The sequence below is a fragment of the Amia ocellicauda genome, chromosome 10, assembly GCF_036373705.1.
Source record: "Amia ocellicauda isolate fAmiCal2 chromosome 10, fAmiCal2.hap1, whole genome shotgun sequence".
Lineage (NCBI taxonomy): Eukaryota > Metazoa > Chordata > Actinopteri > Amiiformes > Amiidae > Amia > Amia ocellicauda.
The window spans coordinates 11121678-11147472 of NC_089859.1; the positions used below are offsets into that span (position 1 = coordinate 11121678).

Consider the following 25795-nt stretch of genomic DNA (forward strand, 5'->3'; position numbering starts at 1 on the left):
GTTTATGCCAAAGCGCAGTGTGCATAGATCACGGGTACTCTTTTTCAAAAGCCTGATTAATATAGAATGCTGTTCTTGCTGCTTTTGCTAAGTGGCAAATTAGCGACAGTAGCTAGCCAAATATCCAGGTTAAATTGACTGTGAGTGATAACAGTGTCTATCTGACCCAGATTCCATGTATACATTAGCATCATATTTTAAGTCATTTTCAATATGAATCCTGTGACAAAAACAGCTACATTTCTACAGTAACAATGTTGTTTCATACTTGAAACAGTATCTGTGTCTCTATGGGCTGATTTCACAGACCCAGATTAGCTCTAGTAGTAAACAACCAAATGTTATGTTAGGTAGGATAATCCAAGACTGGAGCTAAACTATATATATATATATATATATATATATATATATATATATATATATATATACACTCACCTAAAGGATTATTAGGAACACCTGTTCAATTTCTCATTAATGCAATTATCTAACCAACCAATCACATGGCAGTTGCTTCAATGCATTTAGGGGTGTGGTCCTGGTCAAGACAATCTCCTGAACTCCAAACTGAATGTCTGAATGGGAAAGAAAGGTGATTTAAGCAGTTTTGAGCGTGGCATGGTTGTTGGTGCCAGACGGGCCGGTCTGAGTATTTCACAATCTGCTCAGTTACTGGGATTTTCACGCACAACCATTTCTAGGGTTTACAAAGAATGGTGTGAAAAGGGAAAAACATCCAGTATGCGGCAGTCCTGTGGGCGAAAATGCCTTGTTGATGCTAGAGGTCAGAGGAGAATGGGCCGACTGATTCAAGCTGATAGAAGAGCAACTTTGACTGAAATAACCACTCGTTACAACCGAGGTACGCAGCAAAGCATTTGTGAAGCCACAACACGTATAACCTTGAGGCGGATGGGCTACAACAGCAGAAGACCCCACCGGGTACCACTCATCTCCACTACAAATAGGAAAAAGAGGCTACAATTTGCACAAGCTCACCAAAATTGGACAGTTGAAGACTGGAAAAATGTTGCCTGGTCTGATGAGTCTCGATTTCTGTTGAGACATTCAGATGGTAGAGTCAGAATTTGGCGTAAACAGAATGAGAACATGGATCCATCATGCCTTGTTACCACTGTGCAGGCTGGTGGTGGTGGTGTAATGGTGTGGGGGATGTTTTCTTGGCACACTTTAGGCCCCTTAGTGCCAATTGGGCATCGTTTAAATGCCACAGCCCACCTGAGCATTGTTTCTGACCATGTCCATCCCTTTATGACCACCATGTACCCATCCTCTGATGGCTACTTCCAGCAGGATAATGCACCATGTCACAAAGGTCGAATCATTTCAAATTGGTTTCTTGAACATGACAATGAGTTCACTGTACTAAACTGGCCCCCACAGTCACCAGATCTCAACCCAATAGAGCATCTTTGGGATGTGGTGGAACGGGAGCTTCGTGCCCTGGATGTGCATCCCACAAATCCCATCAACTGCAAGATGCTATCCTATCAATATGGGCCAACATTTCTAAAGAATGCTTTCAGCACCTTGTTGAATCAATGCCACATAGAATTAAGGCAGTTCTGAAGGCGAAAGGGGGTCAAACACAGTATTAGTATGGTGTTCCTAATAATCCTTTAGGTGAGTGTATATATATATTTGAAACATCATTAACCACTTCAAAGAGGGCATATTTTCCTATAATTTCACAGTGAACATTTGTAATTATAAAATATCCTCAAGCTGCCTGTACACAAGGCATCAAGGTTTTCCCTTCATTTTAAATAATCTCCTATAGCATATTTATACTTGTTTCACTCTATCTTTGTCTGTAGTTAGTTCTGAAAGCTTTCATTAAACTTTTGATTGATAGAGGAATTTACACTATTCAAAATATATCACACTGTTATATTTCCATTTCAATTGCCTATTAAACATTTGCATAAGCTATTACATTCATTTTATTTAGCCTTTTTAGGCCTAAACCAAATCAAAACTTTGACCTACCTGAGAATCACAGATAACAAATTGTACCCTGTCACAACACTATTCATAAGTGATATAAAGGAGTCTCTCTGGCAATAAATAAATACATATCTTTTCAAAAAGCGACAGGATGCTGGTTTGTTATTTGTAATTCACAGGCAGGTCAATGTTGGTCGAGGCCCAAATATGAATTCTGCAAATAGGAGATTATAACTATAGATTATATAATTATAACCTGTATTTTACATATATTTTATTTCTTGTGATACTGCCAATTCTGTATTGTTGTGCTTTTTTATTATTATTTAATGATTGCTGTTATTATTCCTTCCTTGTTTTTCATTTTAAATTTAACTTCTCAAAAAACACTCAGACAAATATATTTCTAAGACAGATAAGAAATAGGTAAGTATACATAATAACATATCTCCACCAAAAATTTAATCAAACTTGAGCTTTTGTTTCCATAAAAAAGAGGTTCAAGGTTAGTCTTGATGTAGATGTTGTGAACTATGCATTTGGTGCAATAACTCTCCCTCCTTGTTTGCTTCTGCACCGTGCCTCATCTGTCTCGCTTCACCTTGGAGAGGAAAGAGATCAGCAGCGAATTAAGACTGTTTGCAGATTTAACATATGAATGAATCACAAATGTACTGCAAACACAAAATCATATTAATTTCCACCCCCTCTGCAGAATATATATATATATATACACACACACACAGTACTGTGCAAAAGTTTAGGCAGGTGTGAAAAAATGCTGTAACGTAAGAATGCTTTCAAAAATAGACACGTTAATAGATTATATTTATCAATTAACTAAATGCAAATTGAGTGAACAGAAGAAAAATCTAAATCAAATCCATATTTGGTGTGACCACCCTTTGCCTTCAAAACAGCATCCATTCTTCTAGGTACACTTGCACAAAGTCATGGATTTTGTAGGCATATAGTCAGGTGTATGATTAAACAATTATACCAAACAGGTGCTAATGAGCATCAATTCAATATGTAGGTTGAAACACAATCATTAACTGAAACAGAAACAGCTGTGTAGGAGGAATAAAACTGGGTGAGGAACAGTCAAACTCAGCTAAAAAGGTGAGGTTACTGAAGACAGTTTACTGTCAAAAGTCATACACCATGGCAAAACTGAGCACAGCAACAAGACAAAAGGTAGTTATACGGCATCAGCAAGGTCTCTCCCAGGCAGAAATTTCAAGGCAGACAGGGGTTTCTGGATGTGCTGTCCAAGCTCTTTTGAAGAAGCACAAAGAAACAGGCAACAATGAGGACCATAGATGCAGTGGTCGGCCAAGGAAACTTACTGCAGCAGATTAAAGACACATCATGCTTACTTCCCTTTGCAATCGGAAGATATCCAGCAGTGCCATCAGCTCAGAATTGGCAGAAAACAGTGGGACCCTGGTACACCCATCTGCTGTTTGGAGAAGTCTGGTCAGAAGTGGCCTTCATGGAAGACTTGTGGCCAAAAAGCCATACCTCCGACGTGGCAACAAGGCCAAGCGACTCATCTATGCAAGAAAACACAGGAACTGGGGTGCAGAAAAATGGCAGCAGGTCCTTTGGACTGATGAGTCAAAATTTGAAATATTTGGCTGTAGCAGAAGGGGCTGCATTTCTGCAAATGGAGTTGGGGATTTGGTCAGAATGATTGGTCTCCTCAATGCTGAGAAGTACAGGCAGATACTTATCCATCATGCAATACCATCAGGGAGGCATCTGATTGGCCCAAAATTTATTCTGCAGCATGACAATGACCCCAAACATACAGCAAAAGTCATTAAGAACGATCTTCAGTGTAAAAAAGAACAAGGAGTCCTGGAAGTGATAGTATGGCCCCAACAGAGTCCTGATCTCATCGAGTCTGTCTGGGATTACATGAAGAGAGAGAAGCAACTGAGGCTGCCTAAATCCACAGAAGAACTGTGGTTAGTTCTCCAAGATGTTTGGACCAACCTACCTGCCAAGTTCCTTCAAAAACTGTGTGCAAGTGTACCTAGAAGAATTGATGCTGTTTTGAAGGCAAAGGGTGGTCACACCAAATATTGATTTGACGTAGATTTCTGTTCTGTTCACTCACTTTGCATTTAGTTAATTGATAAATATAATCAATTAACATATATAATATATCATATATCATATATATATATATATATATATATATATATATATATATAATTAAAAAAGGATAGAGATGATCAGACTTTGTGTGGAAGGTTATTTTCTCTGTTTTCTAAATCATCATTTACACAAGACAGAGATGCAAAGTTAAAGGATAAATTAAAAACACCAGCGCTCAATGCAAGCTCATTACCACTTCTCCAAAAAGGTCTGCACTGCTGGGCAAGTCAGTAATCGCCTGCTTAATAAATGCTTTGAACTTGGACCAGGGGGTATGGACATTACATTGGCTTTTTTCTCAGCAGCAGTACATCATAATGTTGCTCCATGCAGACAGTCAAATGGAAGGCTGCTATTTTAACCCTTATGATTGAAATTATAGCATGCAACTGAAAGCAATGGCCTGAATCATCATTGCTTAAGTGGGCCATTGCAATCCCAAAAGACCCCAAATTATACCATAAGGCCATGCACATTACAATACATAAGTATTCCATTAAAAGCAGTTTTGAAGTTTCTTCCTCGGTGCCCGTGGTGGTTCTAGACCATTTCAGCTGGGGGGGCCTGGCTGGGGCCAGTTGTAATATTAGGGGGGCCATCAATTTCTTCCCCCCTCAGAACCGCAACTGCTCCGTGATGTTTAAAGGCAATGTACACCAGAAACAAATGTGCATTTCTCATAAAATGGTAAAAGAAAGATCAACACTATATAGCCTCCCCTGTATAACATCAGAGGATTTTGCTAAAGATCGTTATATGGGGAACCACCACAGCTGCCAACTCAACAGTCAGCTGCCCTCCTCACTCAGAATCATGTGACGGTGACATTGATTGAATCGGAAGTTTACATATACCCTGTCTCAACTCAATTCATTCACATTAAATCTATACCTATACAGAAATCTGTGAGGAAGTAATATCCTCCATAGCAGATATAACAATGCAGAATACCAAGGGACATATACAACAGGAAATAATAAAATGACAGAATACACTACTTCAGTCAACTGATTCGGTTTTGGTATAGGCCTTTTCAAAATTACCTATTACTGTGCATTTGTGAAATGGATTGCAAAAGCACTCCATTAAGGACAGCCATACAGACAAGTTCTGATGGGCATCGCTGAAACATTAGAGTTAGGCATTTTCACTTGCATTGTCTGCCTCTTCTTTCTTGAATGCCAGCCAAACCGAATAGTCACAATTAAAAAGAAAAGGAAGCATAGGAGGTAAATTGTAAGGTTGTCTATTAAAGCAATTACCACCCCTCAAAATTGGTGCCTTTTATCTTTCTAAATGTCCTTTTGTGTGCATCATTCAGCTGTGAAGGCCTGCAGGTGTTGAAACATATTTTAGTGCTGCCCGATACAAAGCAATACTGAGCAGCACTGTGAGAATGAGCCCATTAAAACAAGGTATCCCTTTATCTCCAACATCTTAATCAATATGTCCATACTCGGCCATGAAACGTAAGGACTCAAATGAAACTTTTAGTATCTTGGAATGATTTTAGACACTTTCACATCCAACAGAGGGAGAAAATGTCATATGTGGATTCATTTGTATATCCCTCCCCCTTCCACGCTGCCCCAAAACACACAAACAGCACTGCTATAACAATGTTTTATATATATATATATATATATATATATATATATATATATATATATATATATATATATATATATCAAAAATGTCATGGAGCAGGGGTGTATACACTGTTGATTTAGAATTGACAATCATTAACAAAATAATGTGTTTCTGGCATATTGAATCTCCCCTTTTTAAACATTCTGTTAAAACAAACAAACACACACACAAAAAAAACTATTATGATCTTAGAATGGTACCTTTGAAAGGAAGTTTCTTGCATAAACTGTCATCGTTTTGTATCCCTGGCATGCTGCCTAAGCTGTACAAAACTATTTGCAGCTGCACCAGAAGAGATACATCAACCATTCTCACTTTATGTCAGTTAATGTGAAAATTACTAAGGCTTCCATGCCAGAGGTTTGATACATTAGTGATAACCCAAAATGTTTTTTTGGTTTGTTCGCCAAGACCTTAACAGATTGATAAATGGTATGAGTGTATTCAGGCTTTCAGAAAAGAGAACGGTATTCTGTTAATAAAGACAAACTGCAGACGCAGGCTATATTTAATTCTAATTTGAGATTAATTAAATAGAATTTTCTTAAGTTAATGGTTTTAAAGATCCATGTGCTATTAATCCTATTCACACCAGCTTAAAATGGAGTGTCATTCACTTAATTAAATTGCAAGTTTTTGAACCATGACATTTACTTACTGCGCTGTTGTAAACAATTGAAAGGTACGCTAATCACTGATATATCCTGTTTGTTTTTAATGCAATAAAAATAAGTGATGTTTTCAATATTTTAAGCTTGCACAGGTTTTCAATACTTTAAGCCTGCACCGCATTAATGAAAAAATAATTGTGAAAAGGACTGAACTATTTAAACTATTTGAATAAGTGTTATAATTTCATGAGCATATGATGGTTGTATGAATAAAAATGTGAATGGGTGTGTAACAGGAAATAGAACATTTGCTTTGGAGACTGTCTTTTAAAAAGGAACCATTCATCACAGATAATTATAAAGGGTGGTTACCAGTTGGCATTGCTATTTGAAGTACATTAAAGTAGCATTTTGAATATACTTCACAGCTGCATGGACTGCTCTATTGATCCAAACAGTTTATGACATCCCATGAGTGTTTTGTCTTGCCCAAAGCTTGAACAGCTAGGGGCTTGTAACATCATAACTAGAGCTTGATCCATCATGTCTCCTGTTATTTAATAAAAGTGGGAGGATTTGCAAACCTTGGGCAGAATGCTTCCTGCCCAAAAAATCTGACAATTGAAATACAAAAGCATTGGGTTACAGGGGAACCAACATTAACACCAATGTATATGCTAATACTAGGCTTGGACCCACTCACCTACCACAATAAGTCAGTTGAAGGGACCCAGAAGGAGCTGGAGAGAGAGAATGAGTAACTTAATGCAAATAATAGTTTGATCCTGGGATTCAATGACAAACCACACCTGACTAAAGAGAAAATTTGATCAATATCCTATGATCACATGCTGTGACCTGTGTCTAGTTTCAATCAACTTAAACAATTATTGGATCATGTGAAATTACTGAACTCGGGGGAACAGATCTTTTCTCAGCCAGGCAGCTTCTGTGTTTCTTCTCAGCAAGAATTATTGTAGGTCCATGGAGGGGATCCATCAGTCACATTCTTGTCACTAAGTCCCCAGCACTTTCCTCAGTTGGTGTACTCTACTTTGTGAGTGACCCATGAAGGAAAGACCAATCATAGTGATGAGTAATATATACATCCTCATTTTCATACCATGTCCCTTGCTAGAATGCATGCACATTATAACGGTGTACTTTAAAAGGACCCTGTTACAACATCTCTTCATATAAGGAAAGATGGCAGAGTTTCACCCTGCATTTGCCCACTTACAGCAAAACAGATCTACAACACTGTGAATAATTTATGTCTAGTGTTAAACATGCTGGGTGCACTAGGTTGTGAAAGTCACTTATGTCATCATTATTTGTGGCACGATCTATGGCATGGTGATTAGTTTCGGGGAGAACAAAGACAAAAGATTTTGTTGTTGAAAAGATGCTCAGAGAGTTGCAGTCACCTGGAAAACAATAATGACGTTTCCTGACATGTTATCTTAATTTGCATAAAAGAGACAGCATCATTGCAGTAAATTATGTTTCACATTGTATACAGGCGGTACTAGCTATACATATATTTTTGGTCCCTAAAGTAAATGCAGCGGTAAAGCTTTGCAGATTGCCTATGATCCCAAAGGGCATGCAAGCTTGTGAACAGGAATTTATTTCATCCATTCTAAAATATATATATACACAATACTGTGCAAAAGTTTTAGGCAGGTGTGACAAAATGCTGTAAAGTAAGAATGCTTTCAAAAATAGACATGTTAATAGATTATATTTATCAATTAACTAAATGCAAAGTGAGTGAACAGAAGAAAAATCTAAATCAAATCCATATTTGGTGTGACCACCCTTTGCCTTCAAAACAGCATCAATTCTTCTAGGTACACTTGCACAAAGTCAGGGATTTTTAGGCATATAGTCAGGTGTATGATTAAACAATTATACCAAACAGGTGCTAATGAGCATCAATTCAATATGTAGGTTGAAACACAATCATTAACTGAAACAGAAACAGCTGTGTAGGAGGAATAAAACTGGGTGAGGTACAGCCAGACTCAGCTAACAAGGTGAGGCTGCTGAAGACAGTTTACTGTCAAAAGTCATACACCATGGCAAGACTGAGCACAGCAACAAGACACAAGGTAGTTATACTGCATCAGCAAGGTCTCTCCCAGGCAGAAATGTCAAGGCAGACAGGGGTTGTGTCTGGATGTGCTGTCCAAGCTCTTTTGAAGAAGCACAAAAAAACGGGCAACGTTGAGGACCGTAGATGCAGTGGTCGGCCAAGGAAACTTACTGCAGCAGATGAGACGCATCATGTTTACTTCCCTTCACAATCGGAAGATGCCATCAGCTCAGAATTGGCAGAAAACAGTGGGACCCTGGTACACCCGTCTACTGTCTGGAGAAGTCTGGTCAGAAATGGCCTTCATGGAACATCATAGTCTGTCTGGGATTACATGAAGAGAGAGAAGCAACTGAGGCTGCCTAAATCCACAGAAGAACTGTGTTAGTTCTCCACGATGTTTGGACCAACCTACCTGCCGAGTTCCTTCAAAAACTGTGTGCAAGTGTACCTAGAAGAATTGATGCTGTTTTGAAGGCAAACACTCACAGTGATCACACTGTTCACTCACTTTGCATTTAGTTAATTGATAAATATATCAATATATATAAATATATTTCTATTAACATGTCTATTTTTGAAAGCATTCTTACTTTATAGCATTTTTTCACACCTGCATAAAACTTTTGCACAGTACTGTATGTAGGTATGTATGCATGTCATTTTGATGGATATGTAATATGAAAATTGCACTGAACATTTTCATTAGAAATATTTAAATGGTGATACCTTAATTAGGTTGTTTCTAAGCTAATATAATCCTAAAACAAAACTAAAATGAATGAAAAATGCACTTACAAGCCATATAACAGCCAATGGCTAAAACTGTTCCTCCGAGACCCAAGGAGTCCTCAGCTGCCCTTGTATACCTCTGTATTTCATATAAATGTATTATTTATATAAGTTTTATTTAAATCATACATTATAAGCAAGTTCATCCAATTCTAAAGTCTAAAGAGCTATGTATATGGCAAGCCAAATATTCCAGCAGTCACTGGTGTGGAACATGGCCCTATAGCATTCACTATTTATTTATTAGGACACATATAAGCTGCTTTACAATATGCTAGCTCTCACAAAATGATGGATAATATAAATTCCGTTAAGCTAAATTTTTAAAAGAAGAGTAAGCATTCTCCTTACTTCACTGCTTATGCCAATTTAAAGCTTCCTGTGTCCATGAATTTTCATTAAAATGGTGTCATTGATCTGAATAGTCACCTTATATCTCCTCCTTATTAAATGCTTGGTATAGGTTTGAAATTTATACTCATGTTACAGTGGCTGAACCGAAAGTGAAGCCTTTTTATGTTTGATTGGCAACTTTTAAACAGTGAATAATAATGTATTTCTGCTAAATTCCATGTGAACTCTGTACACCATAGCAGCATTTTTTGCAATTATGTCCCTTGGTTTTCCTCAGATTGGAAATGGCAAAAGCTGTAGGCCATTACATCATTTAAGCTAAACTACAGAATACATCTTAGTTCTGGACGGAAGCTCTAGCCTTTGAGGCACAGTAATATATGACTGAAAAACGGCATAGGGTAGCAGACCTTTAAATATGTTGTGTGCCTAATCTGTGCCAGAAGACCATCCAGAATTTGAAATTCTAGTTGCAGCACAAGCTTAGGTTATTTTCCCTATTTAGCAAATTATTTGTTGAGTTCCAAACGTGGTTACCTTACTTCACATTGGTAACCTGATCTTTCAGAATAAGCACCATTAAAATCAATGGGATTGGTCAAGTGGAAGAGCTGGAAAGCAAAATAATGATGCCTGTTTCTTAAATTGTCCTTCTTATTTTTCTGTGTAATGGATAACTAGCTATTTACACTGGCACGATGACTGGATAATGGTAGAACAGCGTTAAAGATCAGTTTCTGTAGGTTTATGGGCTTGGATTTCTTTTTTTTTCTTTTTTTTTTAAACTAAGCCTACTTTTACCCCCAGGAGAATTTCCCATACTCTTGCTGTACTTCAATAGGTAGTTAAATTATTTCCTCAGAGCTACCAGCTGTATCAATCCTTTCAGAAAAATAAGTGGTATGAAACCCTTCAAAATATTTATTTCCTGTGTTTCTTTATCTTTTTCTTCCATTCTCTCGGCAGCCTCAGAGGAAGCTGCACTGAAGATAATCCTGCAGTTTACAAGTAATCAACATGAATTAGTGTTGTGCTGGTGCACCAAAGCTCGGTCTATAGTAGACTTGTCCCAGAAGACTTGTTTATATTTTTATCTCATAAATTGCATTCTGATACAAAATCTATTGCCAAATGAACTAATTATCCCTGTCTTGGTCAGTGGGCTACCTATTTGTGCTGTGATAAGGGCAAGGTAACAAGGATAAAATAAGTATCTGTTTTTATCTCTCCAAGTGTATTTTCTCCTTACATCTGTATTATCATATTTCATACTAATACTGTACAAAACGTTTATGATAAATTTTGTTTTACATTATTACCGCATTTCTATACCTTAAACAAAGAAGCTTTTACATACACTTAATTTTGCTATAGAGGAAAATGACAACCCCCATTAAGCACAATACAACTTTGAAGGTGAAGTGAAGACGCTATCAACCTTCTTCCAGTAAGTGGCAGACCTCTTGTACTTAATCCTACACTTGGGAAGAATCCAAGTCATGTTTCAGAGTTGCATCCCTCATTTCTGTAGTAAGTGCACTCATTTATCATAGAATACTTTAGCTTTTTACACACACACATTATGTGTGTATATATACACTCACCTAAAGGATTATTAGGAACACCATACTAATACTGTGTTTGACCCCCTTTCGCCTTCAGAACTGCCTTAATTCTACGTGGCATTGATTCAACAAGGTGCTGAAAGCATTCTTTAGAAATGTTGGCCCATATTGATAGGATAGCATCTTGCAGTTGATGGGATTTGTGGGATGCACATCCAGGGCACGAAGCTCCCGTTCCACCACATCCCAAAGATGCTCTATTGGGTTGAGATCTGGTGACTGTGGGGGCCAGTTTAGTACAGTGAACTCATTGTCATGTTCAAGAAACCAATTTGAAATGATTCGACCTTTGTGACATGGTGCATTATCCTGCTGGAAGTAGCCATCAGAGGATGGGTACATGGTGGTCATAAAGGGATGGACATGGTCAGAAACAATGCTCAGGTAGGCCGTGGCATTTAAACGATGCCCAATTGGCACTAAGGGGCCTAAAGTGTGCCAAGAAAACATCCCCCACACCATTACACCACCACCAGCAGCCTGCACAGTGGTAACAAGGCATGATGGATCCATGTTCTCATTCTGTTTACGCCAAATTCTGACTCTACCATCTGAATGTCTCAACAGAAATCGAGACTCATCAGACCAGGCAACATTTTTCCAGTCTTCAACTGTCCAATTTTGGTGAGCTTGTGCAAATTGTAGCCTCTTTTTCCTATTTGTAGTGGAGATGAGTGGTACCCGGTGGGGTCTTCTGCTGTTGTAGCCCATCCACCTCAAGGTTATACGTGTTGTGGCTTCACAAATGCTTTGCTGCATACCTCGGTTGTAACGAGTGGTTATTTCAGTCAAAGTTGCTCTTCTATCAGCTTGAATCAGTCGGTCCATTCTCCTCTGACCTCTAGCATCAACAAGGCATTTTCGCCCACAGGACTGCCGCATACTGGATGTTTTTCCCTTTTCACACCATTCTTTGTAAACCCTAGAAATGGTTGTGCGTGAAAATCCCAGTAACTGAGCAGATTGTGAAATACTCAGACCGGCCCGTCTGGCACCAACAACCATGCCACGCTCAAAATTGCTTAAATCACCTTTCTTTCCCATTCAGACATTCAGTTTGGAGTTCAGGAGATTGTCTTGACCAGGACCACACCCCTAAATGCATTGAAGCAACTGCCATGTGATTGGTTGGTTAGATAATTGCATTAATGAGAAATTGAACAGGTGTTCCTAATAATCCTTTAGGTGAGTGTATATATATATATATATATATATATATTGTGACAAAGTTTGGGGTGTAGTTCAAGGGCTGGATCCCTATACTACCACTTTCACGCCGACTTTACAACCCTTTTTATGATTGACAACCTGCTTGGCTAGTGACAGGAGAAGAACCATGACTACTGATACGACCCAAAACACAGTTTCAACTCCCTGCTGATTTGCAATAAATAATAAATAAATAATTTATAAATAAATAATACTTCCATATAATAATAATTATAATAATAAAAATAAACTCTTGATTACCAGATTTACTCAATATCTTTTAATACATTGCCACTGAATTTTGCAAAATTATCTGCGCTTTTAGACACATTCAGAGCCAGAAACAAGGTATTAACTGGCGTGAAGACTGAACTACCCTCTAACACTCTTAATCTATAATCCTAACAGACTTGGCCAGTACAAAACTGAGATGTGAATAACTTCTAATGATCACATCTTCTTGTTGCTTTACCCACTCTGAACAAACGTCTTCAGACTTATAGAATCGTTCATGAGAACTAAAAATAGAACGGTGTTAGCTTTGTGTGTACGTGTGTGTTAGTGTAATTCCTTTTCATAAAGGATTTAAGTCTAATGCCTGTTTCAGCAAAGCAATTCATATAGTGATAGCACAAATCAGTTTACTCCTGCCCAATTGAAATCAGTATTTGTTCATTATATAGGCTTTTTAAATTTGCATTTGAAAAGGTCCCATTTCAACTACTCCTAAGATTCCATATATCCATATGATATTTAAATAGAAAGAAAATTATAAAAATATTTTTGTTAGAGTAGGGTTGTGTGAATGTAAGAACTCTTGAAAAAGCACCAGCTCTTTAGAACTGTACAGCAAAAGAGCAGAAGCCTCTTTTGAAAATCTAACTCTACTTGAAATGAATTTTTCACTGCCAAAAAGTGGGATTTCAAGCTTCCTGTGGGGGATTTCAGATTGTAAGAGTTCAATCCTTTAAAAAAAAAAAAAAAAAAAGTGTATGGCTGCAGTTCACTCTGCATCTATGGAAACAGGATTCTTACAGGTGGAGTAGTTTTTCACATCAGCAACACATACAATAAACCTTTATTTTAATTGGTTAAATTCATTTGCAGGTTTATATTGTATATTGCTCACAAAAGGGTGAAGGGTATATTAAAAACAATGTTGTTTTTTTCCCATCTGTATAGATTCATGTTGGCAAGTATAAAGACAAACTATAACCATTCCTTAACACCTCATTAACATTCATCACTGTAAAAATGTCTTGGTGTCCTTTATTGTGTGCACGAGATGTCACCCTGGATATAAATTACCTGTGAACGAAACAGTTTGAGGTTCCCAGCTCTCCTACACCAATTTAAACACAAATGACACCAAACATGCACATGAGCAAATGGCACTGCAAGGAGTTTTAATTCCATGTAATCTATTTAAATAGAGTATGTTTGAATTTTGATTCTAAATAGACGATGACCTACTGTACTGATGTGCGGTTGTAGAGGCCAGGGCAGAGTTTCATAGAACTACGGTGGCCAAAGAGGCTCCTTCAGGTGGTTCATGTAAGTGGTTCCAAATTATTGAAAGAGAGGAGCATTTTGAATTGCTTTTCCCAAATAATAATTTTGTATATTGGAATAATTTATACTGTTTGCAGGAAATACTTATTTTTAAATAAGTATTATTAACAAACAAATAATATAAATAAAGCCCACTCCACATATTCAGCATATATACCTGCATATTAATGTAAATTGCATCTGTATTTCACAGAACCCAAAACTGTAAATAATCTCATCCAATAGAATGAGCTATATATATGATCCAGTAATCAGCAGGACATTTTTATTCATCCCTTAAAACCTTCATGTTTATATGCATTCCTAAGTGCAAAAATAAAACATTTTCCGTGCTTTAGTCTGAAATGTAATGCAAGCTCTGATGCTACTTCATTCAACTTGTCCAGGAAAATGGACTGCCTCATTGTTGATGAATACTTCATTGTGCTGCAATCGTACATTATGGCTTTTAACTGGTGGACAGGGGTGATTTGATACTTGAGCAGGCTTTGCATGCCTTGTTACACAAACCAATAAAATCTTCTTGAGACACTGGCTATCTGTGTAGCTGCTTCACACTTCTAGCGCCGAGTAATGATTTCAGTGATAAAATGTTATGGTAAGCATCGAGTGGGAAACCTTTATTAATAATGTTTCTTGTGAAGGACTTTAAACAATGGGCTGCGGAGTTCTGGATGCTCTGTATTACTTATTTGAGTTTTCATGACACTTTAAGAATTTGAAATATTAGAGTATATACAGTCAGAATTTAGTTTTACTGATTCAGTATCTTCGTCCACTATTTGTAATGGTTCTTATAGCCTTGTGACTGGCACCCTGATGCTGCATGAACAAAAAGAAAAAAGCACCTTTTTAAACTCTTTTGTGAAATGTAAAGAAAGAGAAACAGCAGGAGATTCTCTGCAAATTTTAAATAGTAGAAATTGCAGACACTGCAGAGATTCTGAATGGCTTACATCACAGGTTTGCAGTTGCAGCTCTTTTCAGTGTTTCTAGCTGCACCACATCTTAAAAAGGATACCTAATAATTAATTTGTATTCACATACATACATACATACAAATATATAAATGAAGATAATATGTATATTTCTCTCTCTCTCTCTCTCTCTCTCTCTCTCTCTCTCTCTCTCTCTCTCTCTCTCTTTTATATATAGCCTATATACATAAACTGGCTTTGTATTGCAAATTAAAACCATATTCAGACTATATCTGAATCACAACCCTCACAACTCATCTTAGGATAATAAACTTTTATTAAGTAATACAAATATTTAATAGAGAATTCTACTCTCAATATAGGCACTCTAGTGTTACTATTATAATATATAATAATAGAAAATACTCTTTTTGTATGTTTTGTCTGAGGGACTTAATACTTATGACTATGATGAATCCACCCCACCAGAAACATTCCACTAAATGTAAAATGAAACATAAAAAGCACAGTGAAGCTGTCACAAGTCACGTCTACTACATTTCATTGTTTGTGATTACTATCATATTAATATAGATTATATAATAAGAAACAGGCCTATGCTGTTTATATGTACATTTCTATTCATCATTTGACAGAATGTGCATTTATGTAGTATGGATGTAGCGTAAGACCATCAAGACCTCAATGAGAACATTTTACAGCAATGTTAAAGGAAAAATGTTAATCTCAGGTACTCTCAGTGGGCGTTCTCTTAAGCCTTACCTTATCTTCACAGAAGTACATACTGTCTTTAAACCATGGCCAGAAATAAACAGTTCAATTCCTAATATTTGTATGTTGGGTTGCATATGAAACCTCAAAAACAGTTTCTTTAAGCTCCATAGTGCCACAATGATACAAAATGTGTAGTGCATCTAGTTTCTAACTTGACCACATCACAATATTCATAAACAGTCAAGGATTTATATATTTTAATTGTCATCAACTACGTGGATGTGAACTCACCATGGATGCAACAACTCAGAGGTGGTCAATGCCAGTTTCCCATAATTCCTTGAAAAACAAATTGGTTGAATATTTCAGAATAGAAGATTGAAACCACCTTTAGTGAATTCTGCAATGTCTCTGTTAGAGTACGATTTATAGATTAAAAGAAAATAGCTCTGTCTTATACTATCGGGTGAACATTGGTTGCTTGGCTGGGCATTGCTGAGAAGCCTTTGGGGATTCCCCGTGGTAGAAGCGTTCCACTTGAAAGCAAATGTATTCATTCATTCAATCATTTATCTTCTAGTAATTCAGCCACAAATTGAAAGGTTTTACCATCCACATGGGTGGTGGTCTTTGAATGGCATGTGATGCAGAAGAAATACATCTCTAACGGTCCTAAAACTGTTTAATGTATGCCACTAAATGCCCTTAAGGGTGTCTATAGGCATTTTCTGCAAATAACAACTCACTGATCAAGGAGGCTGCAAGCGATTAGCTTTGCTTTTGTTGTCCCATTCAATTTTCTCTCTCAAAAGCAGAACACTTCTACATACAATATTACACAGACCTTAAAGTATCCAACTGCAACAGTTATCTGAAAAGCAACAGAAATGCACCAGTAGAGGGGGGCTATTGTTTTGATAACAACCACACATATACTTTGTGTATATTTCCTTGATATACACAGACATTGTATGACTAAAGTAATATATTATTTATTAGGTACTATAATCAATTATGAAGAGTGGGATTAAAAGCTTTCAGTCATTTTACAAACATTTTACTTTAATCACTGAAAATGTTCATGTGGAAATCATGACTTTAACTGGTTTGGGATCTATCAGGTTCCATTGCTCAAACCTTTTGCATAGGCTTGCACATATGAAAAGATTGATGTAATTCAGTTCAATACTTTATGCAGGGTGCTCTGCATGGGTGTATTTATCTCCATGGATTTCCAAAGTATCTGTATGGAAAATCTGAACCATGTTCACAAAATATACTTGAAACTGGTTCCCAAACAGGCAAGAATAGCTGAAAGGAATGCCCCCAGCTTCAAGCTTCTGACAAGAACCTAGTGAGTCACCCTCTCTACAGCTTTGCCTATCTGCATGTCAAATAGCCGCTGGCCCCAAGCTCTTCCCTACATCTCTTTATATAACTGTGTCTTACATCATTTTGATGAATTATAGGATAAAATTATAACCTTTCTTATGTGTTTATGATCATAGTAACAAATTGCATCAGACTGCTTTTACACTGCATACACACATGCACACAACAGTAAATTCCACTGTGGAAATTGAAAACAAGCCGTATGAAAAGGCTATGAGAAACACACATTCTTCAGAGAGCACCTTGAAGAGAAACAAAGTAACATGGTCTATGTTTCACAACAGATAGGATATTTCAGATCCAACTTAAACTTTATATATTTTCAGATAAAGAAAAAGAATGGTCTGATAATTCTGGATTACAGATGCTCAATTCTAACAATTTAACAAATCAATGGAATATACCAAAAAATAAATAATAATACAATGTTATGATGTGTCTTTTATTTCTTATCTTTTTTTAATATAGAAATTGTGTTCCTTCAGGAGAATCCTTTTGAATCATTGTGGATTTCAATTTAGCATTATACTGTTAGAAAATGAGCACTGTCTAAAAAAAGAGCATGTGCCCTTTCATTAACAAAAATAAAGCACATAAATGTACTGGTATTGTTGCTATTTTAATATACTGTAATTGAATATTTGGGGTTTCATTATATATATGTTTATATTCCTTGATATATATGGTAATTTAATTGCCTTGATATATATGGTAATAGTTACTGCTGCAACAAAAATGAGTCTAAAGAAGTAAAGTGCTCAAAATGCAACAAAACTATTTTTCATCTGCACTTTTCACATTTGATAGAATGTAATCCCTAACCAAATTTAAATCACTGTACATACAGAAATATATTAACATGCAGATAATAACCAAACAACACTGATTGAACATTTATCTGAGGAATAAAAGCTCTCTTTGTAGAATTCCCAGTCAATTACAGGTGCTGAAGCACATAAATAAGTTATTTATAAGAGCAAACACATATAAACTAATGGTATTCCCCTAGTGTATATGACTACATGTTTCAAACTAAAAGCAAACAAATAATAAACATCCATTTAGATTTTCTCTAAACTATACATCTGTTTATATTGTACAGAGATTGGGTTCTTTATAGCCTGTCAGAGAAATAAACTTTGTTCCAATGGGCAAACAACCTAATTGGTGTGCAGGACATGTGCAACCCACTTATTCTCATGACCAATAGAGGCATCAGCACAGTGGTGTATTGTGTCAGGGCAAGCAAATTGCTTCTAGATGAGCAACATAATAATCAGTAATCCTAAACCATCATTACTGCAACTGTTGTTTTGGAATAATAATAATAATAATAATAATAATAATAATAATAATAATAATAATAATAATAATAATAATAATAATAATAATATAACAGTGTCAACAAGTACTTAGTTTATTATTATTTCCAAATCTTAAGCTATGGATATGACAATGAAACCCAATAACACTGAGCAGGTTAAAGCAGGCATTCCCAAGATCCCACAACAGTTAGAGTTTAGCTTATAAGTTTGCTTATAAAACTCACATTCATAAACCTTATTCTTAAATCCGATATGTAAGTGTTATATGAAGTAGTGCAGATGGCAAAATGGAGTTGAGAAAGCCCTTTACAAACTTATTTGAAAAATGACAATACAACTGCCAGCTATTTGAGAACTATCTACTAAAGGTTCTGCATCTTTGCCATAAGGCAACTGTGGTAGTTAATGAAAGCTATATTAAAAAATTCTAAAGGTATGACAAACTGCCAGGCAAATTTTGTTCCCAAGTTTATATTCAGTTAAGTTGCCATCTGTATGTAAGAATAATAAAACTACATTGTAATAAACTACATAAATACAATGATGCAAGTTTAACATGACTTCAAAGCTAATGTAAAGCACTAACATCCAAAAACAAAGTAATGCATTATATTCAAATTAAAAATAAATAAATAAATAAAAACTTTTGAAGTCTTTTTGTTCGTTTAATTATTGGTGTCATGGAAATAGTATAACAAGAGATATCTTCAGACTGGACAATAGTATGACCTTAGTTCAGTCTGGGTTGGGGGGTGGGAGTGGATTTGTATTATTTTCACAAGAACTGTGTAGCTTTTAAAAGATTATATATTTGACCAGTTTGGCCTTTCTAAGATACTGCAGATAACAAGTCTTTGTTAGCATAACACAAGTTTAGAATTTTGAATCAAAAGAATAAACACTTAAACTATGGATAGTCGCTGAGATAGAAATGCTTGCTGACTTTCACACAAAGTTTGGGCAAATTTAAATGTCAATATAAAATACACAAATACAATAATTTCCTTTTTTAAATCATAGAAAATGTCCCTTATTGTAACGTTTCATGCAGGATGCCTTGGACAGCGATACTGCTTAAAGTAACAAGTTTAGACAAAATTGGATTCATAGTCAAGCTTTAACAATTTAAGACCATAGTCCTCCTCAATGACAAAAGTTTTTTATGTGTGGCACATATCTAAAAAAAGATTACCCTCATTTAACTCAGTTAAACGATTTGTTTTGAAATTGAAAAGATTAGTCTACTTCACATACACTTGACAAACAGTTGCCTAAAGATTTACAATAGACAAAACTAACTGAGGTCTGTTGAATATAAAGGCTGTTTGTGAAAATGAGCCATACAAATAATTTAAAATCAGTTATAATCAGAAAGATTCATAAAAAAATCAAGCCATTATAATTATGTTTCCTTCTAACCAATATGAATCTGAATTTGATGTATGTATGTATATATACACTCACCTAAAGGATTATTAGGAACACCTGTTCAATTTCTCATTAATGCAATTATCTAACCAACCAATCACATGGCAGTTGCTTCAATGCATTTAGGGGTGTGGTCCTGGTCAAGACAATCTCCTGAACTCCAAACTGAATGTCTGAATGGGAAAGAAAGGTGATTTAAGCAATTTTGAGCGTGGCATGGTTGTTGGTGCCAGACGGGCCGGTCTGAGTATTTCACAATCTGCTCAGTTACTGGGATTTTCACGCACAACCATTTCTAGGGTTTACAAAGAATGGTGTGAAAAGGGAAAAACATCCAGTATGCGGCAGTCCTGTGGGCGAAAATGCCTTGTTGATGCTAGAGGTCAGAGGAGAATGGGCCGACTGATCAAGCTGATAGAAGAGCAACTTTGACTGAAATAACCACTCGTTACAACCGAGGTATGCAGCAAAGCATTTGTGAAGCCACAACACGTACAACCTTGAGGCGGATGGGCTACAACAGCAGAAGACCCCACCGGGTACCACTCATCTCCACTACAAATAGGAAAAAGAGGCTACAATTTGCACAAGCTCACCAAAATTGGACAGTTGAAGACAGGAAAAATGTTGCCTGGTCTGATGAGTCTCGATTTCTGTTGAGACATTCAGATGGTAGAGTCAGAATTTGGCGTAAACAGAATGAGAACATGGATCCATCATGCCTTGTTACCACTGTGCAGGCTGGTGGTGGTGGTGTAATGGTGTGGGGGATGTTTTCTTGGCACACTTTAGGCCCCTTAGTGCCAATTGGGCATCGTTTAAATGCCACGGCCTACCTGAGCATTGTTTCTGACCATGTCCATCCCTTTATGACCACCACGTACCCATCCTCTGATGGCTACTTCCAGCAGGATAATGCACCATGTCACAAAGGTCGAATCATTTCAAATTGGTTTCTTGAACATGACAATGAGTTCACTGTACTAAACTGGCCCCCACAGTCACCAGATCTCAACCCAATAGAGCATCTTTGGGATGTGGTGGAACGGGAGCTTCGTGCCCTGGATGTGCATCCCACAAATCTCCATCAACTGCAAGATGCTATCCTATCAATATGGGCCAACATTTCTAAAGAATGCTTTCAACACCTTGTTGAATCAATGCCACGTAGAATTAAGGCAGTTCTGAAGGCGAAAGGGGGTCAAACACAGTATTAGTATGGTGTTCCTAATAATCCTTTAGGTGAGTGTATATATATATGGTTTTAGAATAATATTATACCGAAGATTTCTAGTCAGATAATGTACCCTTCAATCAAATATCAAAATAAGTTTAATTCAGTTTGCTTGTTCCTGTTGTGTATGTGAGTTTTATACAAATATCACCCACATATGGTGATATATAAAGATTTAATAACTAGCCAATAAATGATCTGTCAAAATCAGAATGCCTTGATTTGAGAAGTGACACTAAGATTCGGTAGAATTAAATTCAAAAGCTGTCTGACAAATACCAATATACATGTGTGTGTAGGTGTGTGTGCGTTCGTGCGTGTGTGTGCATCTGTGTACACTGCCTTACAAAAACATTGAATGTTAAAATTGATTCTTATTGAACATTTGAATAACTTAATGAAACCTCACTCACCAAGCTAAGACATTGGTGAATTACTGCAGTGAAAAGTTGAGCTCCCTGCAATCACCTATACTGTATATATATATTCAGAAGCACACTTTGCAATGTTTTGAACGTCTTAAAAGGCACATTATATACAAAAACATTCTTCTTCTTCACATGGATAAAGCATTTTTTTTTCAATTTCATTTAATGCAATTGACATATAATTCTATTTTACATCTTGAAATTCTTAAAATACAACACATACTTCAACTTAGAGCAGAAAGCAACGTTAAAATATTTAAGTGCAAAGGCACTTCTGGAATCAAATGGGACGCCAAGTGGATGTAACCGGTAAATGTGTTGCACACACACCACCACATGTTATATACAGAAAAAATCATTTCAAATGACTCATTTTTCTGGACATTTCGAAAGGAAAGGGGGAGGTTCCATTTTAGCCATAAAGAAAATGCATAAAGCTGAATTATACATATTTTGCTTGCTACAGTGTAAACGTTTCAAGTAGATGAAATAATTTAAAACTTCGACAGTGTAATAGAACACCTGGTACTGCATATATTAAAATTCTCATGTGTACATCTGAGAGAAACGAGAAACAAAATCCCTAGTCAAGTTGTATACATGTCCTCCATACAGTCTGTAGACTAGATATATATATATATATATATTTATATATTTATATATTGTATTGATGATGTGGGGATTAATACAGGTTTTTTTTTCTTTTACAGTTGGCTGATTGCAGTTTGTTTCTCCAGAACTTCGAGGTAGTCTGGTTCTGTTTTTAGTTTTCCAGGAAGCAGAGGCTGTTCGTTTTTTGATTGATCAGCATAATATTTCCTCGGCGTCCCATACAGCACCGTTTTATTGAACCGATCCTGGTTGTGCCGCCTTGCTGGTTCGTATTGGGCGGCGAAGGGCCTTTTCGGTAAGGTGCAGAAATTATAGTTTATCACCCCGGCGGTGGGAAGCTCCTTCACCCTCTCTGCTATGTTCTGGTAGAGCAGCTCTGGCTCTCTGGTCCCGCAGGGCTGCTTCTCAATGAACTCCACGGTGCTTATTGTATAGGCAGGGCTGCGGGACTGCTCGTCCTTTTTGGGGTCCAGGGTGCTGTAACTCAGTTCTTTGAGGTTTCTGTAGTAAGCCACCTGATCCTCTTCTTTCTGCATGTAAATTGGGTTTTGACACATCTGCCCCACGGGAGGGGGGATGTAGTTATAAACGTGGCTCTCTGTTTTGTCGGTGCTGGTCTCTGTGCTGTAGGAGCCATATTGAACCTGGAAAGAGTTTAAGTCCAGATTGTTGGCGCTGGTGGGGACGCTGTCGACGCCTTTGCGTCTTTTTAGCACAAATACAAACAAGCCTGCGCCGAAGCAGACTGACAAGATGAACACCACCAGTAAACCCAAAATGAGAACCGATAGCGGTACCTCTGTGTGAATCTCTGGCAGGGGGTCTGTGGGGGCACTGGCGGAATAGGGCAGATCCGTGCTGCTGCTAACTGTTGGCACCGTGGTGACTATAATCTGGCTGTTTTCTGGGCAGATGGCATCGTTACGCAGGGATCTCAGGAGCCTACCTGCATGCTTTGAAGGGGAATCGCATGTGATTTCATTAACTACAACGCTAGTGCTCGACAGCTCCATCCAGTTCTTGAGGGCGACAATGTCACAGGTACAATCCCAGGGGTTTTCTTGCAGATCAATCTGAATGAACGCAGAGAGCTGGTCCAGCACACCTCTCACCGGCAGATGGGAGAAGTGGTTGTTCCTGAGGTTAAGCCTGGTCAGCATGGTCCCTCCAAACACGTTATCAGGCAGGGACCTTAACAAGTTGTTGTTCAGAAACAATAACTGCAGATTGTGCAGGGAGTTGAAGGTGTGCGGCAAAATGTCCTTTATGACATTATATTCTAGATACAAATATTGCAGGCTTTGGAGCCCTGCAAATAGCGAGGGAGAAAGACTCTCGATGTAGTTGCCATTAAGGTAAAGTCTGCGTAAATTAGTCAGGTTTTCAAAAGCTCCGTCCTGAATAATTGCTATCCTATTATTCCCCAAGTGAAGCAACTCCAAAGAGCTGTATTCAGTGAGATCAGTCCTATACACGGTGTGTAAATAGTTACCTGTCAGGTGAAGTTTCTTTGGATATGAAGGTTTGGGTTGCAGATCGGATATATTATGTAATTTTTTTTCTTGGCAATTTATGTTTATTCCACTGTCCGGGTTCTGAGAAGAACAGATGCACACGTTTGGGCAAATCATTGGCACAGGTGACCTTGTTTGATACACCATTATGGGTCCAAATATCTGTTTGTCTTTATGAGAGATGGTCACCCGAGGTGTGGTGCGGATCTTCATTTTAGGGGGGCGGGAGGCCTTTGGTGCTCTCGTTGGGGTGACCCCGGGGTGCAATGTGGGAGCCGGACCTTGGTACTGCGAATCTGATGCTGGATGCATTGCACGCTGGTTCGAATCACTCTTTCTGGGGCAAAGATCTTGTCTGATCAATTGTGTAATGTCTTTCCCGTGAAGTCGAAACGGCGTCTCACACACAATATCCCCGACAAAGACAGAGATGGTATCCAGCCAGGCTTTGAGAGGGAGCAAATCGCAGGTGCAATTCCAAGGGTTCTCCTCCAGCTGGATCTCCATAATGCCACCTATGTGCTCCAGCACCCCAGCAAAGGGCAGCATCTTCAACCGATTCCCTCTCAGATCCAGATGGGTTAACAAGACAAAGCGAAATACATTGTTGGGGAGGGAAGGCAGGAGGTTGTCATTGAGAATCAGCACTTTGAGTTTATTCAGTTTGCTGAAAGCCCCTGCCTCGATGGCACTAATGTAATTATAGTCTGCTTGCAAATACTCCAAACTTTCCAAGCCCACGAAAGTATCCTCTTTGATCATTTCCAAGTTATTGTTGTTGAGATGCAGTCGTTTTAGGATTTTGAGTCCCATGAAAGCCCCCGTTTGAATCTCCTGTAACCCGTTGTTCCCCAAGTGGAGGGTGCTGACATTGCCATAGTTCACAAACTCGTTGGGCTGAAGTCTGGAGAGGAAGTTTCCATTCAGAAAGAGTTGACAGACTCTGTTTGGAGGCGGCTGGAACTGGTTGACCGCTGTAAATCCCTTGTTTTCGCAGTTGATATTCAGGACATTTTCCTTCTCGTCGCATAGACAGCGATTCTTACAGAGGTCTTTGGTAGTTTTGCGGCTTGAAGAGAAACCGGTGACCGTTAAAACGCTGAGCAACAAAACGCTGTTCAGCATTTTTACAACAATGTCGCTAAAAGCACCAGCATCAACGTTTGTAAGACCCTTGTAAGTGGGGCTTTCACATTTATAAAGGCATGCAGGTTTTTTGTTTTGTTATATATAGATAGATATACTAGTATATTTATATAAATATCTATAAAACAAATGAAACAAAAACAGAGCTCACAAACGCACAGGGCTCTCCATTGACAGTGTCTTCAGTCCAAAAGGCAAAGGATGTATGAAGGCAATCATAGAACACATTCTGTGAAAAACATTTTCTTTTTTTGGTCTGGGGATACCTCGGCAATACTATCCCCACTGGAAAAAAAAGGGACCATTCATGCAGCAGTTTTAAACATCTCCGTAGAAAAGGCGAATAATAACAGCCAGGTACTCACTGAAGACAGAGCGCAAATACTGTTTCCTTCTCTTGATCCCGGAGTTTCTCATCTTGCGTCAAATACAAAGGCATGTATATATTCACTGCGCAGGCAATAAAGGCGAAAATGAAAGTAATGTTAAACCTTAGAAACAGCCGATTTGATTGCAGACTCTGTGCAGGCTCATTCACTCCCACTGTGACTGTGTTGTGTGTGCTCAGTTTGGACCAGGAGTTTGCATCCTCCTCCAGCTCCAGCTTGGGGATCCTACGTCACTCGCATTGAGGGGCAGACTGTGTTTGCTGGGAGAAGAGCGTTTATCTAGGATCATTGCATTGGTTTTTAAAGTGTCATTTGTGCACCAGTACTGTGAACTAGGCTTTCAATAAATAATTATTATTTAAAACACACACACACACACACACACACACACACACACACACACACACACACATGCACCCACATGCACACCAGAAGATTTATGTTAAAAAACAAAATGTTGTAGCCACACACACACACACACACACACACACACTTCCATTATTTTAACACTCACAATGTCATGGTCAGAATTGCGTTACCAAATACAATGTTATTTAAACCGGGTCAGCGTAATATAACCTAAATAAACGGTTATTTAAACAAGTATTACGTCATTATAAACACAATGCATAC

The 25795-nt window shown here is 37.7% G+C and overlaps 1 protein-coding gene across 1 annotated transcript; it reads right to left on the minus strand.

Annotated features, from left to right (window-relative positions):
- Positions 1–20168: 20168 nt before the first annotated feature.
- On the minus strand, positions 20169–25387 carry slitrk2 (SLIT and NTRK-like family, member 2). Its single transcript, XM_066714973.1, has one exon. It carries the CDS (start codon positions 24750–24752, stop codon positions 22206–22208), a length of 2547 nt encoding a protein of 848 aa, XP_066571070.1. The 5' UTR covers positions 24753–25387; the 3' UTR covers positions 20169–22205.
- Positions 25388–25795: the final 408 nt, after the last annotated feature.

Excerpts from the sequence above, each read along its gene's own strand:
- slitrk2 (XM_066714973.1), bottom strand. The coding sequence starts at position 24,752 with ATGCTGAACAGCGTTTTGTTGCTCAGCGTTTTAACGGTCACCGGTTTC.